Here is a 12403-nt window from a genome sequence, read left to right as displayed (position 1 = left end):
TCAAGCCAGTGGAACATTTTTGCAAAATATGTCTGGTGTTCTAAGAGACCGAATCAAATATGTGTATATCTGCCAGAGTGGCATTCTAGGCATACCAGCTGTGAATGGCTGTGGTTGTATGTTGTTAAGAAAACAACCTTGAGGTTTTAGCAGCTCCATTACTGTTCTTTTAAAAGTATGCTTAGATATTTCTGATGTATTTGGAGCATTCTTTCAATCAGGCATGCACACAGATAAACAAATATGTTCCAAACTGAACGATTTGCAAAAAGCAGGAGATACTCAGTCCAATTGAATCAAACTTTTAATGTTCAGCTGTAGTTAAAGTTTTACAAAGCTGCATTTACGGCCTGTACTTAGCAAAACCTTTTGCAAAATCCAGCGTGGGAGGTTGGTCCAGGTTAAATCACTTGACATTTACAATGAAGTAATCAATTGGATTCAATGTTGTCTTAACGAGAGAAGTCAGAGTAGTAGAGATGGGTATCTCTCTGACTAGAGGCCTGTGACTAGTGGTGTCTATAATAATTTGGGTGATAATGCAGCAAAGTGGATCAGCAAATTTGTGAATAACTCCTAGATCGGGAGCATGGTGAATTGTGAGGAAGGCCGTCAAAGCTTCCGGACCAGCTGGAAGAATGGGCTGAAAAATGGCAGATGGAATTTAATAAAGCTGAGGTACTGCACTTTGGCAGGACAAACCAAGTTAGGACTTGTATAGTGACCGGTGAGGCGCTGAGGTGTGTGGTAGAACAAAAGGACCTGGGTATACAGCTCTATAATTCCTTGAAGGTAGTGTCAAAAGTAGGTCGGGTTGTAAAGAGAGCTTTTGGCACATGGACCTTCATAAATCAGGGTACTGAGTACAGGAGTTGGGAAGTTATGTTGAAGTTGTCTAAGATATTGGTGAGTCCAAATCTGGAGTATTGTGTTTAGTGGTATTTACCTACCTACAGGAACAATATCAATCACATTGAAAAAGTACAGGGAATGTTTACACAGGTGTTGCTGGGACGTAAAATCTGAACTATTAGGGATAGGTTGAAAAGTTAGGACTTTATTCCTTGGAGCACAGGAAAATATGGGAAGATTTTATAAAGGTATACAAAATTATAGGGGGAATAGATGGGGTGGATGCATGCAGCTCTTTCTCCTCAGGCTGGGTAAGACTCGAACTAGAGGTCATGGATTTAGGGTGAAATGTGAAACATTTAAGGGGATCCGAGTGGGACCTTTACTCAGGATGGTGCAAGTGTGTAACAGGCTGCCAGCAGAAGTGGTAGATGCAGGTTTAACTTCAACATTTAATCGAAATTTGGATAAGGTACTTGGAGGGGTGTTTGGAGGATTGTGGTCCAGATCCAGGTAGGTGGAACTAGGCAGAAAACCAGGCCAACACAGACTGTATAGGGCAGCGGGCATGTTCCTGTGCTGTAGTACTCTGTACGAAATAGTCCATTGCATGTACATTCGTCCCCATTGAGCACAACCAGATGGAACATTGTCACAGGAAAGCAGCAACCACCCAGGTATCCTGTGGGGTGCATGGCTTATTCTGATTGTCAAAAGTCACTTCCATCGTGATTCATTAGTTTAGAAAGTGCAGCTGCTTTTCCGTTGGTTAGTTGCTTGTAGTCCAGTTTCAAATATCCTCGGCACATAGAGAACACATGTGAAAGGCCCTTTCTCTTCCTCTCCCTTTGTTTAAGGCAAGTTGTGCACATGGCCATTGGGTAGGCATGCTCTGTGTGTGCTTTTAACTAAGTATGTTTGTTGAATATTCTGCTGTGTAGTGTCTGTAACTTGGGGGAGACAAATGTTTGGTCGAATTTTTAATGCTTGTAAGTAAATTATGAATATACTTATTTGCAGTCGGTGCTTTATCTCACTTGCTAGACCCACGAACCTGATTCAGCATTACACCAGGTCATGCTCTCTTTTTGCTGCTGCCATCGGGAAGATGTTACAGGAACCTCAGCACTCACGCCTTCAGGTTCAGAAGTATTTATGACCCCTCAAAAATCAGGCTCCTGGACCAGAGGGTTCACTCACCCCATCACCAAACTGTTCCCGCAACCTGTGGTCTCACTTTAAGGGACTCAAGATTAATTTATTTTTTCCCCTCCTTTTTGTATTTGCATTGCACACTGGTTGTTCGTCCTGTTGGTGCGGTCTTTCACTGACTCTATTAGGGATTTATTGAGTATGTCTGCAAGAAAATGAATCCAGGGTTATATATGGTGACATATATATATTTTGATAATAAGTTTAAACTTTGAACTTTCTGACTCCATTACCAGGCCATTAAATCTAATCTGAAGACCAAATTTCACTTTTATTTCACATATAAATAGATTGATAAAAAGCTTTCATTATTCTGTAACTCTTGATCAATGTTTACAAGATTTTTAAATTATATATTTGAGAGATCATACTAAAGCATGTTTATATGCTTGTAAAAAGGGAGTGATCTATCTTTTGTATAAATCTGGTCTTGCTATTGAATCCATGACCTGTGCTGTTTCCTATCTCTGATTGTCAAAGTCAGCTTTTGATCATCACTCTGGTTTGCTCCTCTTGGAAACAGATCCACGTAGATGCTCTGGGTTAGGACTGTGATGGGTTTACCATGTAATGCCCCCCCCCCCCCAGGCTAAATAGCTCATATCCAGTTTCAACCGTTCCTTTGGACTCATCAGCTGAGTGGAGAGGGTGAGGTTGCTGCCTGGGCAACAGCTTGTTCTCCATATTGTACTGCCCTGGCTTGTCTACGGATTTGCATATTACATAGTCAGCTCAGATGGATGGCCTCAATGTACAGTATATTCACACTCAATAGCACTGTCCTGCTGCCAGAAGACAACAAATTTCATAACATGTAAGTAATTAATCTGATTCTAATTTTAATGTCAGAAGTTGAAGGTATCCTTTGTTGAAAGAGAAGAGGAGAAACAGCAGCCCAGTCTATTGTAAAGGCCTTTCCTTGTAACCTGTAAGACATAGTTGTGCAAATTTTTCAAGGAATTAAGTAAGCCACAAAATTAAAGAAAAACAAGTCATGAAACCACTTAATTATCATAAAAGTCTTTGGTTCACTAATATCCTTCGGAGAAAGAAATCTGCTACCCTGAACATTCTAGCCTCTACAGCTCCAGATCCAGCCACCCATGTCCCTTCTTAACCACCTCCACCATCAGGAGCAGGTAGGATACACAATAAATGGAAGTCTTGCCAGAGAGGCACAGATTCTGTGAGTAAATAAATTAAACAGGAAAAGCTTCTCCCATTGCGTGAATATTTGAAATTTGTTGATTTGAGTCATTGAATTCCAGACACATTATTTTACATGTGCAGATATCTTTGTTCTAAATAGATCTGTCTTGGTTAGAGTCGGCCGTATTCCCCGCTTTCTCCAGAGCTGCAAGTGTCTTGTTTATAAATAGAAGTCAATTTGACAGTGTTCTCATTTAATTACACGAAGGTGGCCTTATTTAGCACATGTTGTTCCTTTTGGCAGTAAGATGTATTAAGTGAGTACGGCCTTAGATATTGATGGCATTGAGTGTAAGGCAGAAGCCTAACAAAGCAATATGTCATAGACTCATGTAGCACACCAGCAGGCCTTTCATCCCATCCTGTCTACACTGATCGTCAAGCACCTGAAAAGACCAATCTTTCACTTTCACCTGATCCCTTTCCCCTTAGGCACCTTTTCCATCTGCCTATCAGTCGCACACCTCCTCACCTTAATTGAATTCCATGCTCCGCCATCCCCTATTGTTAGGTTCCATCATCGTTCACCCCATGTCACTCCGAGTTTCTGATGTCATTCCTACACTCCACTCTCCCTTGTCCTCCTCCTATCCTCCTCAGATTGATCCACCAATCACCCTCCAACCCATGTCCCAGCCCTCTCTTCCTCCACCTTTCTGTGTGGGCTGTTTCCTCTCTTTCTTTAAGAGGGCCTCATCCTGAAATGCCAACTGTCCACATCTTTCCCTAGGTGCTGAGCTTCCCTCAGCCTTTCAGTCTTTTTCAGATTCCGGCTCTTACAGTCTCTTTTGACTCTGTTGCCTGCTGGCTACACACTCCACATTGATTGCATTGATAAAGGCTGAGGTTCTGGCATTCAGAGTTCATGCCTGTTATCTGTGTGTGTGCAATAATGATTCACTTCCAGGGCCCCTTGCTGAAATTCTGCTCCTTTAGTTAGATGGTGCTGCAGGGCAGCTGCAGTCGGGATTTGCCAGACCTGTAAGAAGCTGCTGCCCACTCCATTCCCACCTCTCCATGACAAATCTCTGATGGCGGCCTGAAATTTCCATCCCCCTTCCAACAAGGTGCCCAGTTCACCCAGTAGACAACACTAGCATCCCAGTCTAATCAAAGGATCTTGAAAGCCAAAGTCCCATATTGAGCGCAGTTTGGCCCAAAGCTGTACAGTGTTGAAAATAAGCTCCCAAGTCCATTTTGGTGGTGCAAATCAATATCAACCTTCTTTCTTCCAGTCCTGATGAAGAGTCTCAGCCCAAAATGTCGACTGTTTATTTCGCTCCATGAATACTGTTTAAGATACTGAGTTCCTCCAGCATTTTGTATGTGTTACCCTGGATTTCCAACATCTGCAGAATCTCTTGTGTTTATTCTTCCCTTTACTGTCAGTGGAGGCCTGTGTATTTTGGAGTTAAAACAGTCGTAGGGCACAGAGTAGGCCCTTCAGCTTTGTCCATGCTGACCATGAAGCCTATCTATGCAAATCCATTTAAAGATGAGCTTTATTTGCCATGTGCCCATTGAAACATACAGTGAAATGCACTGTTTTGCGTCAATGACCAATACAGTATGAGGACTGTGCTGGAGGAAGAAAGAGTTGCCACACTTTTAGTGCCAACATAGCATGCCCACAAATTACTGACATTAACCTGTACATTTCTGGAATGTGGGAGGAAACTGGGGCACCAGGAGGAAACCCCACTTCATCACGAGGAGAACGTACAAAGCCCTCAGACAGTGGTGGTGTTGAACCTGGGTCAGTGGCACTGTAATAGCGTTACCCCACCGTGCATTGAGGGCCACGGCATTGTATCCCCCATCGAAAGCAGACGATTAAATGTGGAACCAGCTACTTCCAAAGGGTACCTGGTTCCACATGGAATTCTTAAACTAAATTTAATTATGGCAAGCTGACAGTCAGTTCTTGGCTCTTAACAACTGCTATAATGGTTTACAGTTCTGATCAGACAGTACTGAATTTCCCTAAATGTTCTAAGAGCATCACATTAACATATCCAATGAAAATACACAGTTGGACTCATAATTAAACTGGAAACTAGTCTACTCCCTCAGGTGAATATAATGAACCTCATTTCATTAATGCAGTATGAGGTTATTTCCTTTTGGTGACCTAGTTGTTATTTACCAACAATCATGTATTATAAAGCCCAGAAGATCTGATCTGATCTTTTTGGCGAAGGATACCCACATGACCATTGGGAGAATGTACAAACTACTTATGGACAGCAGTGGGAATTGAACCCCAGTTGGTGATTGCTGGCATTGTAAGGCGATTGTGATAACCGCTATGCTACCATGCTTGCATATTAAGCCCATTTCACTCAACTACTTTTCTATCCAATTACCTGTAAAAATGCTCTTTTTTTTAACCTGTAAAATTACCTGTAACTCACTCAGTGCCCACTTTAGGTACAGAGTGGACCCAATGTAGTCTTCTACTGCTGTAGCCCATCTACTTTTCAAGATTCAACATGTTGTACACCCGCATTATTGAGCTGGTGCACGTGTACCAAATAGAGTGGCCACTGAGCGTATTCTTACAGTTTTTAAAAAAAAACCGCAGTAGTTCCAAATCTTTTTAAGCATCCTGAAAACATGAACTGAGTTTCTGCTCTGTTGTAAATAGAGAACAGAGTGGATTCATAGCACTCAGTGGAGCAGAGGTTACAGGAATCTGGGTTGGTATTCTATGGGGTGATCTCATCAAGGTTTTCAAGGCATGATGGTGAACTGAAGGGTCCATTGAGAGAAGCTATTTCTACTGACGGGCAAACCTAGGGCAAGGTACAGAGTGCAAAAAAAAATTAGACATGAGCCTCTCAGGAGAAATTAAGGAGTTCTGCATGTGAAAGGGCAGTATAAAGTTGGAATGTTTTATGTAGGGAGCTCTTGATGCTAAGTCGGTCATTAATTTTTAAGTCTGACAGTGATGAATTTTCTCTAACCAAAGGTATTAAAGGATACAAAGCAAAGCTGAACATTTTTATAATTAGTTTAGAATCAGGTAGTAGAGCCCTTGTTTCAACAACCAAAGATCCAGATTTGAATCCTGACCTCAGGAGCCATCTGTGCAGAATTCGCACCTTTTCCCCATTCCTCCCATATCCCAAAGCAAGCTGTGTAGGTCAGCTCTGGAGTGTAGATGACTGGTATAATCTGTGAAGAACTGATAAGAGATTGGGAAGAATAAAATTGGTTTATCTATTTATTTATTTAAATTTCGTATCCGTCCCACAACACGAGGGAGTAAAAATCGTTGGTGTTATGACTCCATCACAATGTGCAAACGTGTGAACTTAAAAGCCTACTGGCTTGTAGAAAGAAGCTGTCCTCTGGTCTGCTGGTCCTGGCTTTAATGCTGCGACACCATTTGCCAGAAGGAAGCAGCTGAAGCAGTCTGTGGTTGGGGTGACTGGCGTCCCCGAGGATCTTCCAGGCCTTCTTTACGCACCTGCTGCTGTAAATGTCCTTAATGGACGGAAGTTCACATCCACAGATGCTCTGGGCTGTCTGTACGACTCTCTGAAGTACCCATCAATCAAGGTCGGTGTAGTTCCTGTACCAGGCGGTGAAAGAGCCAGTCAGGATGCTCTCAATGGTGCCCCTGTAGAAGGTCTTGACAATTTGGGGGTTCAGGATGAACTTCTTCAGTTGCCTGAGGTGGAAGAGACACTGTTGTGGTCCAGGTGAGATCTTCAGTGATGTGTATAGAGTCCAGGTGAGAGCTTCGGTATATCCATCACCGAAAAACTTGAAACTCTCACCCTCTCGACTGCAGATCCATTGATGTTGATTGGGGCAAGCCTGTCTCTGTTCCTCCTGTAAACCCCAATTAGCTCTTTTGTTTTTTGAACCTTGAGGGAGAGGTTGTTATCTTGACACCACTGTGTCATGGTGCCAACCCCTCCTCTGTAGGCTGTCTCATCGCCGCTAGAAATAAGGCTGGTCAATGTCGTGTCATCTGCAAATTTGATCAGCAGATTATTGTAGAATTTGAGTAAGTGTGTGGTTGACAGTGAGCATGGACTCAGCAAGCTGAAGGCCCTGGTTCTGTGTTATATAGGAGTAGAATTAGTCTATTCGACTCTTTGAGTTTGCTCTGCCATTCAATTGTAGTTGATTTTTTTTCAACCCCATTCTCTTGCCTTCTTCCCACAATCCTTAACATCCTTACCAATCAAGAAACTAACCATCTCTGCCTTAAATCCACCCAGTGACTAGATCCCCACAACCTGCTGCAGCAACAAATACTACAGAGTCACCTTTGCCTGAAGAAATTGCTCTTCATAGACACAAGGGATTTGGCCCATGCTGGAAATTTTCAGCAACACACACACGCAATGTTGAAAGAACTCAACAGTTCAGGCAGTGCCAGTATGGACGGATAGAATAAACAGTTGATGTTTCGAGCCGAGACCCTAGATCAGGATTCATTTCCCCTCATCTCAGTTTTAAAGGGATGTTCCTTTATTCTGAGGCCATTGTATATTTCATGTTACTATGACTCTTATTGGTGCTCGTTGATCATCTTTTGTGGTGGAATTGGCTGTTTGGCTCAATTCCATTGCCAGATTTCTATGTCGTTTCTATTTCTCAAACTATTTCTTATCTGAGTTTGGAAAAAATTAGAAGCACTATTTTTGACTCATCAATTAAATTTGAAGAAACCTGGGGACCGTTCATTCGACATTTTCATATGAATTAATTTGGCCTTTTTCAGACCTTCTCTCCTCTTATTCTTGTTCAGGTATGGAGTTCCGGAGTTTTTTTTTGACACTATCATATACTTATAAACTGTTATTATTGCCCATGTTAGTTTAGTTTAGAGTTTTTTTCAATATATATTCTCTTTTATATATTTTCAAATTTTTTTTTCCTTTTCTTTTGATGATTATTTTTGTTTTTTTTCATATATAATTATATAGACTTGATTGATTAATGTACTTTTTTTTGTTGATGTTTAATAGGATATTATTATCCTATTACTAATGTAATTTCAAGTCTATTGTATTTATAACCTATTCATTATTATGTTATGTTTTTTCTTATATATATATATGAAACTCAATAAAAAGATTGAAAAGATTTCTATGTCGTGTCACTGGGATGGCCAGACTTTTCACAGCATAAAGATGAATGGCTATTTACTTCATAATTTCTAATTAATTACAGGAAAGTAGGAAGATGTAAAAGATTACCCTTGTTAAATATGTAAATCCTGAACCATATGTTTAAAATAAATTGCGTGCAAGCTTATTTAGCTAACCTGATTTGAAGTACTCACAATCATGTTGCTTTGGTTAATTCCCGGAATGGCGGGACTGTCATATGTTGAAAGATTGGAGCGACTGGGCTTGTATACACTGGAATTTAGGATGAAAGGGGATCTGATTGAAACATATAAGATTATTAAGGGATTGGACACACTGGAGGCAGGAAGCATGTTCCCGCTGATGGGTGAGTCCAGAACCAGAGGCCACAGTTTAAGAATAAGGGGTAGGCCATTTAGAACAGAGATGCAGAATAACTTTTTCACCCAGAGAGTGGTGGATATGTGGAATGCTCTGCCCCAGAAGGCAGTGGAGGCCAAGTCTCTGGATGCATTCAAGAGAGAGTTAGATAGAGCTCTTATAGATAGCAGGGTCAAGGGATATGGGGAGAAGGCAGGAACGGAGTACTGATTGTGTATGATCAGCCACGATCACAGTGAATGGCGGTGCTGGCTAGGAGGGCCAAATGGCCTACTCCTGCACCTACTGTCTATTGTCCATTTGGTGACTTTACAAGAACAGCTGGGGGGCAGGGGTTAGATATTGTCAAAGTTCTGTTTAATTCCCTGAGGGTGGGGTTGTTCAGAGAGGCCATGTGGCCAACATGGGACTATGGGAGCAGTATGATATAGCGGACTGTTTTTCAAAGTTCAAAGTAAATACTATGATCAACATACGCATATGTCACCCTATATAACCCTGAGATTCATTTTCCTGTGGGAATACTTAACAAATCTATAGTGTAATAACCATAACAGAATCAATGAAAGTCCACCCAACTAGGGCGTTCAACCAGAGTGCAGAAGAGAGCAAAGTGTGCAAGTTCAAAAGGAAATAAATCAGCAATAAATATTGAGAGCATAAGATGAGGAGTCCTAGAAAGTGAGACCATTGGTTGAGGGAATATTTCAATGATGGACCGAATGAAGTTGAGTAAAGTTATCCCTTTTGTTCAAGAGCCTGATGGTTGAGGGGTAATAATTGTTCCTGAACCTGTTGGTGTGAGTCCTGAGGCTCTTGTACTTTCTTCCTAATGACAGCAGTGAGAAGAGAGCATGTCCTGGGTGGTGGAGATCCCTGATGATGGATGCTGCTTTCCTGTGACAGTGTTTCATGTAGATGCGCTCAATGGTGGGGAGGGCTTTACCTGTGAAGGACTGGGCCATATCCACTACTTTTTGTAGGATTTTCCATTCAAGGGCTTTGGTGTTTCCAGTCAATGTACTCTACACCATATATCTATTGAAGTTTGCCGAAGTTTTAGATGTCATGCCAAATCTTCGCAAACTCCTTCAGAAGTAGAGGCGCTGCCGTGTTTTCTTTGGAACTGCACTTGCATGCTGGACCAGGACAGGTCCTCCAAAATAATACACCTTGGAATTTAAAGTTGCAAACTCCAACTGTGATCTTTCAATGAGGACTGGCTCATGGACCTCTGGGTTCCTTCTTCTGAAGTTTATAATCAGTTCCACCAACACGCACAAAATGCTGGAGGAATTCAGCAGACTGGGCAGCATCTATGGAAAAAAAATGTAGAGTCGACGTTTCGGGCTGAGACCCTTTGGCAGGACTGGATGAAAAAAAAAAGAGTAGATTTGAAAGGTAGGGGAATGGAGAGTGAAAAACACAAGATGATAGGTGAAACTAGGAGGGAGGGATGAAGTAAAGAGCTGGGAAATTGATTGGTGAAAAAGATACAGGGCTACGGAAGGGCGCCAGAGGGAGGTGATGGGCAGGCAAGAAGATAAGGTGAGAGAGGGAAAAGGGGATGGGAAATGCTGAAGGAAGAGGAGTAGAGGAATTATTGGACGTTTGAGAAAACGATGTTCATGCCATCAGTTTGGAGGCTACCCAGTAGAATATGAGGTGTTTTTCCTCCAACCTAAGTGTGGCCTCATCATGACAGTAGAGGAGGCCATGGATTGACATACCAGAATGAGAAGTGGAATTAAAATGGGTGATCAGTGGGAGATCCTGTTTCTTCTGGTGGAGCTTAGGTACTCTGCGAAACAGTCTCCCAAACAACGTCAGGTCTCACCAATATGCAGGAGGCCACTCCGGGAGCACTCAACACAGTATATGACCCCAACAGACTCGCAGGTACGGTGTTACCTCACCTGGAAGGACTGTTTGGGGCCCTGAATGGTAGTGAAGGAGAAGCCACTTCCCATTGCCACCCATTTTAATTGCACGTCCCATTCCCATTTCGATAAGTCGATAAGAGCTTCCTGATGTATGCATCTTTGCTGTCCAGATGTTCCAGGGTTGAGTGAAGAGCCAACGAAATGGCATCTGCTGTGGACCTGTTGCTCCGCTAGGCAAATTGGAGCGGATCTAAGTCGCTTCTCAGGCAGGAGTTGATTAGGTTTTATCACCAGCCACTCAAAACACTTCCATCACTGTGGATGTAAGTGCTACTGGATGATAGCCATTGAGGCAGATCACCATGCTCTTCTTGGGCATCAGTTTAAATGAAACTTGCTTGAAGCAGGTGGGTACCACACACTGCCAAAGCAAGAACTCAGTGAACACCCCAGCCAGTTGATCAGCACAGATCTTTAATACTGTGCTTGAAGCTGTTGTGGTTCTGATATCCACTATTTCCTCAAAAGAAATCAGGTAAATGACTGTACTACTGGAACTACCATTAGGCACAATTGTTCCCTTGCATTGATTTCTTCTTTAACAAGAATTTGTTTTGGTGGAACTGAAAAAAAACTGAAAACCCCTGATTGATGTGAAAGCATTTGAAAGAAGCTTTCCTCCTGCGGTGTTGAGACCAAAGACTGTTGCTGTGATCAGCAAAGGTACCTGAGCCCTCCTTGTGCCCTCTCGCTTCGATTAGGGAGCCTTTCAGGTATGGTTCCCATGTGTAACCCTCAGTTTCAGCCAGTGGCACAGTCTCCGGCCCCGCCAAACTTGTGAAATCTTGTTTGTGTGGATGCTGCGTGATGTTTTCCCCTGTTACAAATCAGTACCACGAAATAACAACCAGTACATCGTATGCAATTAAACGATTTAGCTTTATAGCTCTTAATTTGACAGTAGGGTTAGTTAAGAAAAACAAAAAGAAAAGGGTCCATTTTAATGAAACAGCCTAATGCGCATGTTGGAGCTCACGGTTTTCCCATCCATTAGTTCTCCATTAGTTTCCCCCCGGATGTCATTGACTCCCAGCCCCATTCCAAGCCCACTCCATCCTGCAGTCTACAACCTCTCCATTCTAGCATCTTCCAGACGTCAAACAACTTGCTCTCAGGCACACAACAAGAAAAAAACGCTCCCTTTATTCATCCGCAGAACATTCCAAAACCCCCATTATCTCTAGTCATAACCCAAACACTGCTGCTACAGAACAGCCATTACATTAGCAGTGAATTATAGCATTCAAAGACCGACTTGGGTTTTGCTTCCAATAGATTTTATGTTTGTTATGTTGCTGTGATTTTCTATAAGCCTGTTCTTTCAGAGCCTCCTCTATGCTGTTTTTCAGATGGCGAACAAAGCAGAACCTGGACTATTGCTTCCTGATGATGTATGCCCAGAAAAAGGGGATTTACTATGTCCAGGTAATGAATGTTTCTTCTGCCAACACACTTCAAAAGTCACTGCAGTTTTGGGTGCTGTGTGCCTTCAGTTGATGAAGGGGTGGTTAGGAGATTTGCTTCTCCTTAGGTGCCAATGTTGTTGCTCACCCAGCTGCCGAGATGGTGCATTTTTCTAATGTCATAAAGCAGCGGCATGTTTGTTTGTTTGGGCTGCACCACCCAGCAAACCCCGATTTTACCCTACCCTAATCACGGGACAATTTACCCACCGATTAACCTCCCAATTAAGCT

General features: G+C 42.4%; 1 protein-coding gene across 2 annotated transcripts in view; it reads left to right on the top strand.

Moving 5' to 3' along the window:
• Positions 1-12403, top strand: part of mgat4a (alpha-1,3-mannosyl-glycoprotein 4-beta-N-acetylglucosaminyltransferase A) — a 293401-nt gene that overhangs the window by 197004 nt on the left and 83994 nt on the right. For both annotated transcript variants that reach the window (XM_059963900.1, XM_059963901.1), the window contains exon 7: positions 12058-12133. In XM_059963900.1, the coding sequence (XP_059819883.1) occupies positions 12058-12133 (76 nt within the window). The remainder of the gene's footprint in view (positions 1-12057; positions 12134-12403) is intronic.

Source organism: Hypanus sabinus, chromosome 3 (genome assembly GCF_030144855.1).
Source record: "Hypanus sabinus isolate sHypSab1 chromosome 3, sHypSab1.hap1, whole genome shotgun sequence".
In the NCBI taxonomy this organism is placed as follows: domain Eukaryota; kingdom Metazoa; phylum Chordata; class Chondrichthyes; order Myliobatiformes; family Dasyatidae; genus Hypanus; species Hypanus sabinus.
Note: the sequence above shows the minus strand (reverse complement) of the source record. Positions and strands in the feature narration are given on the sequence as shown.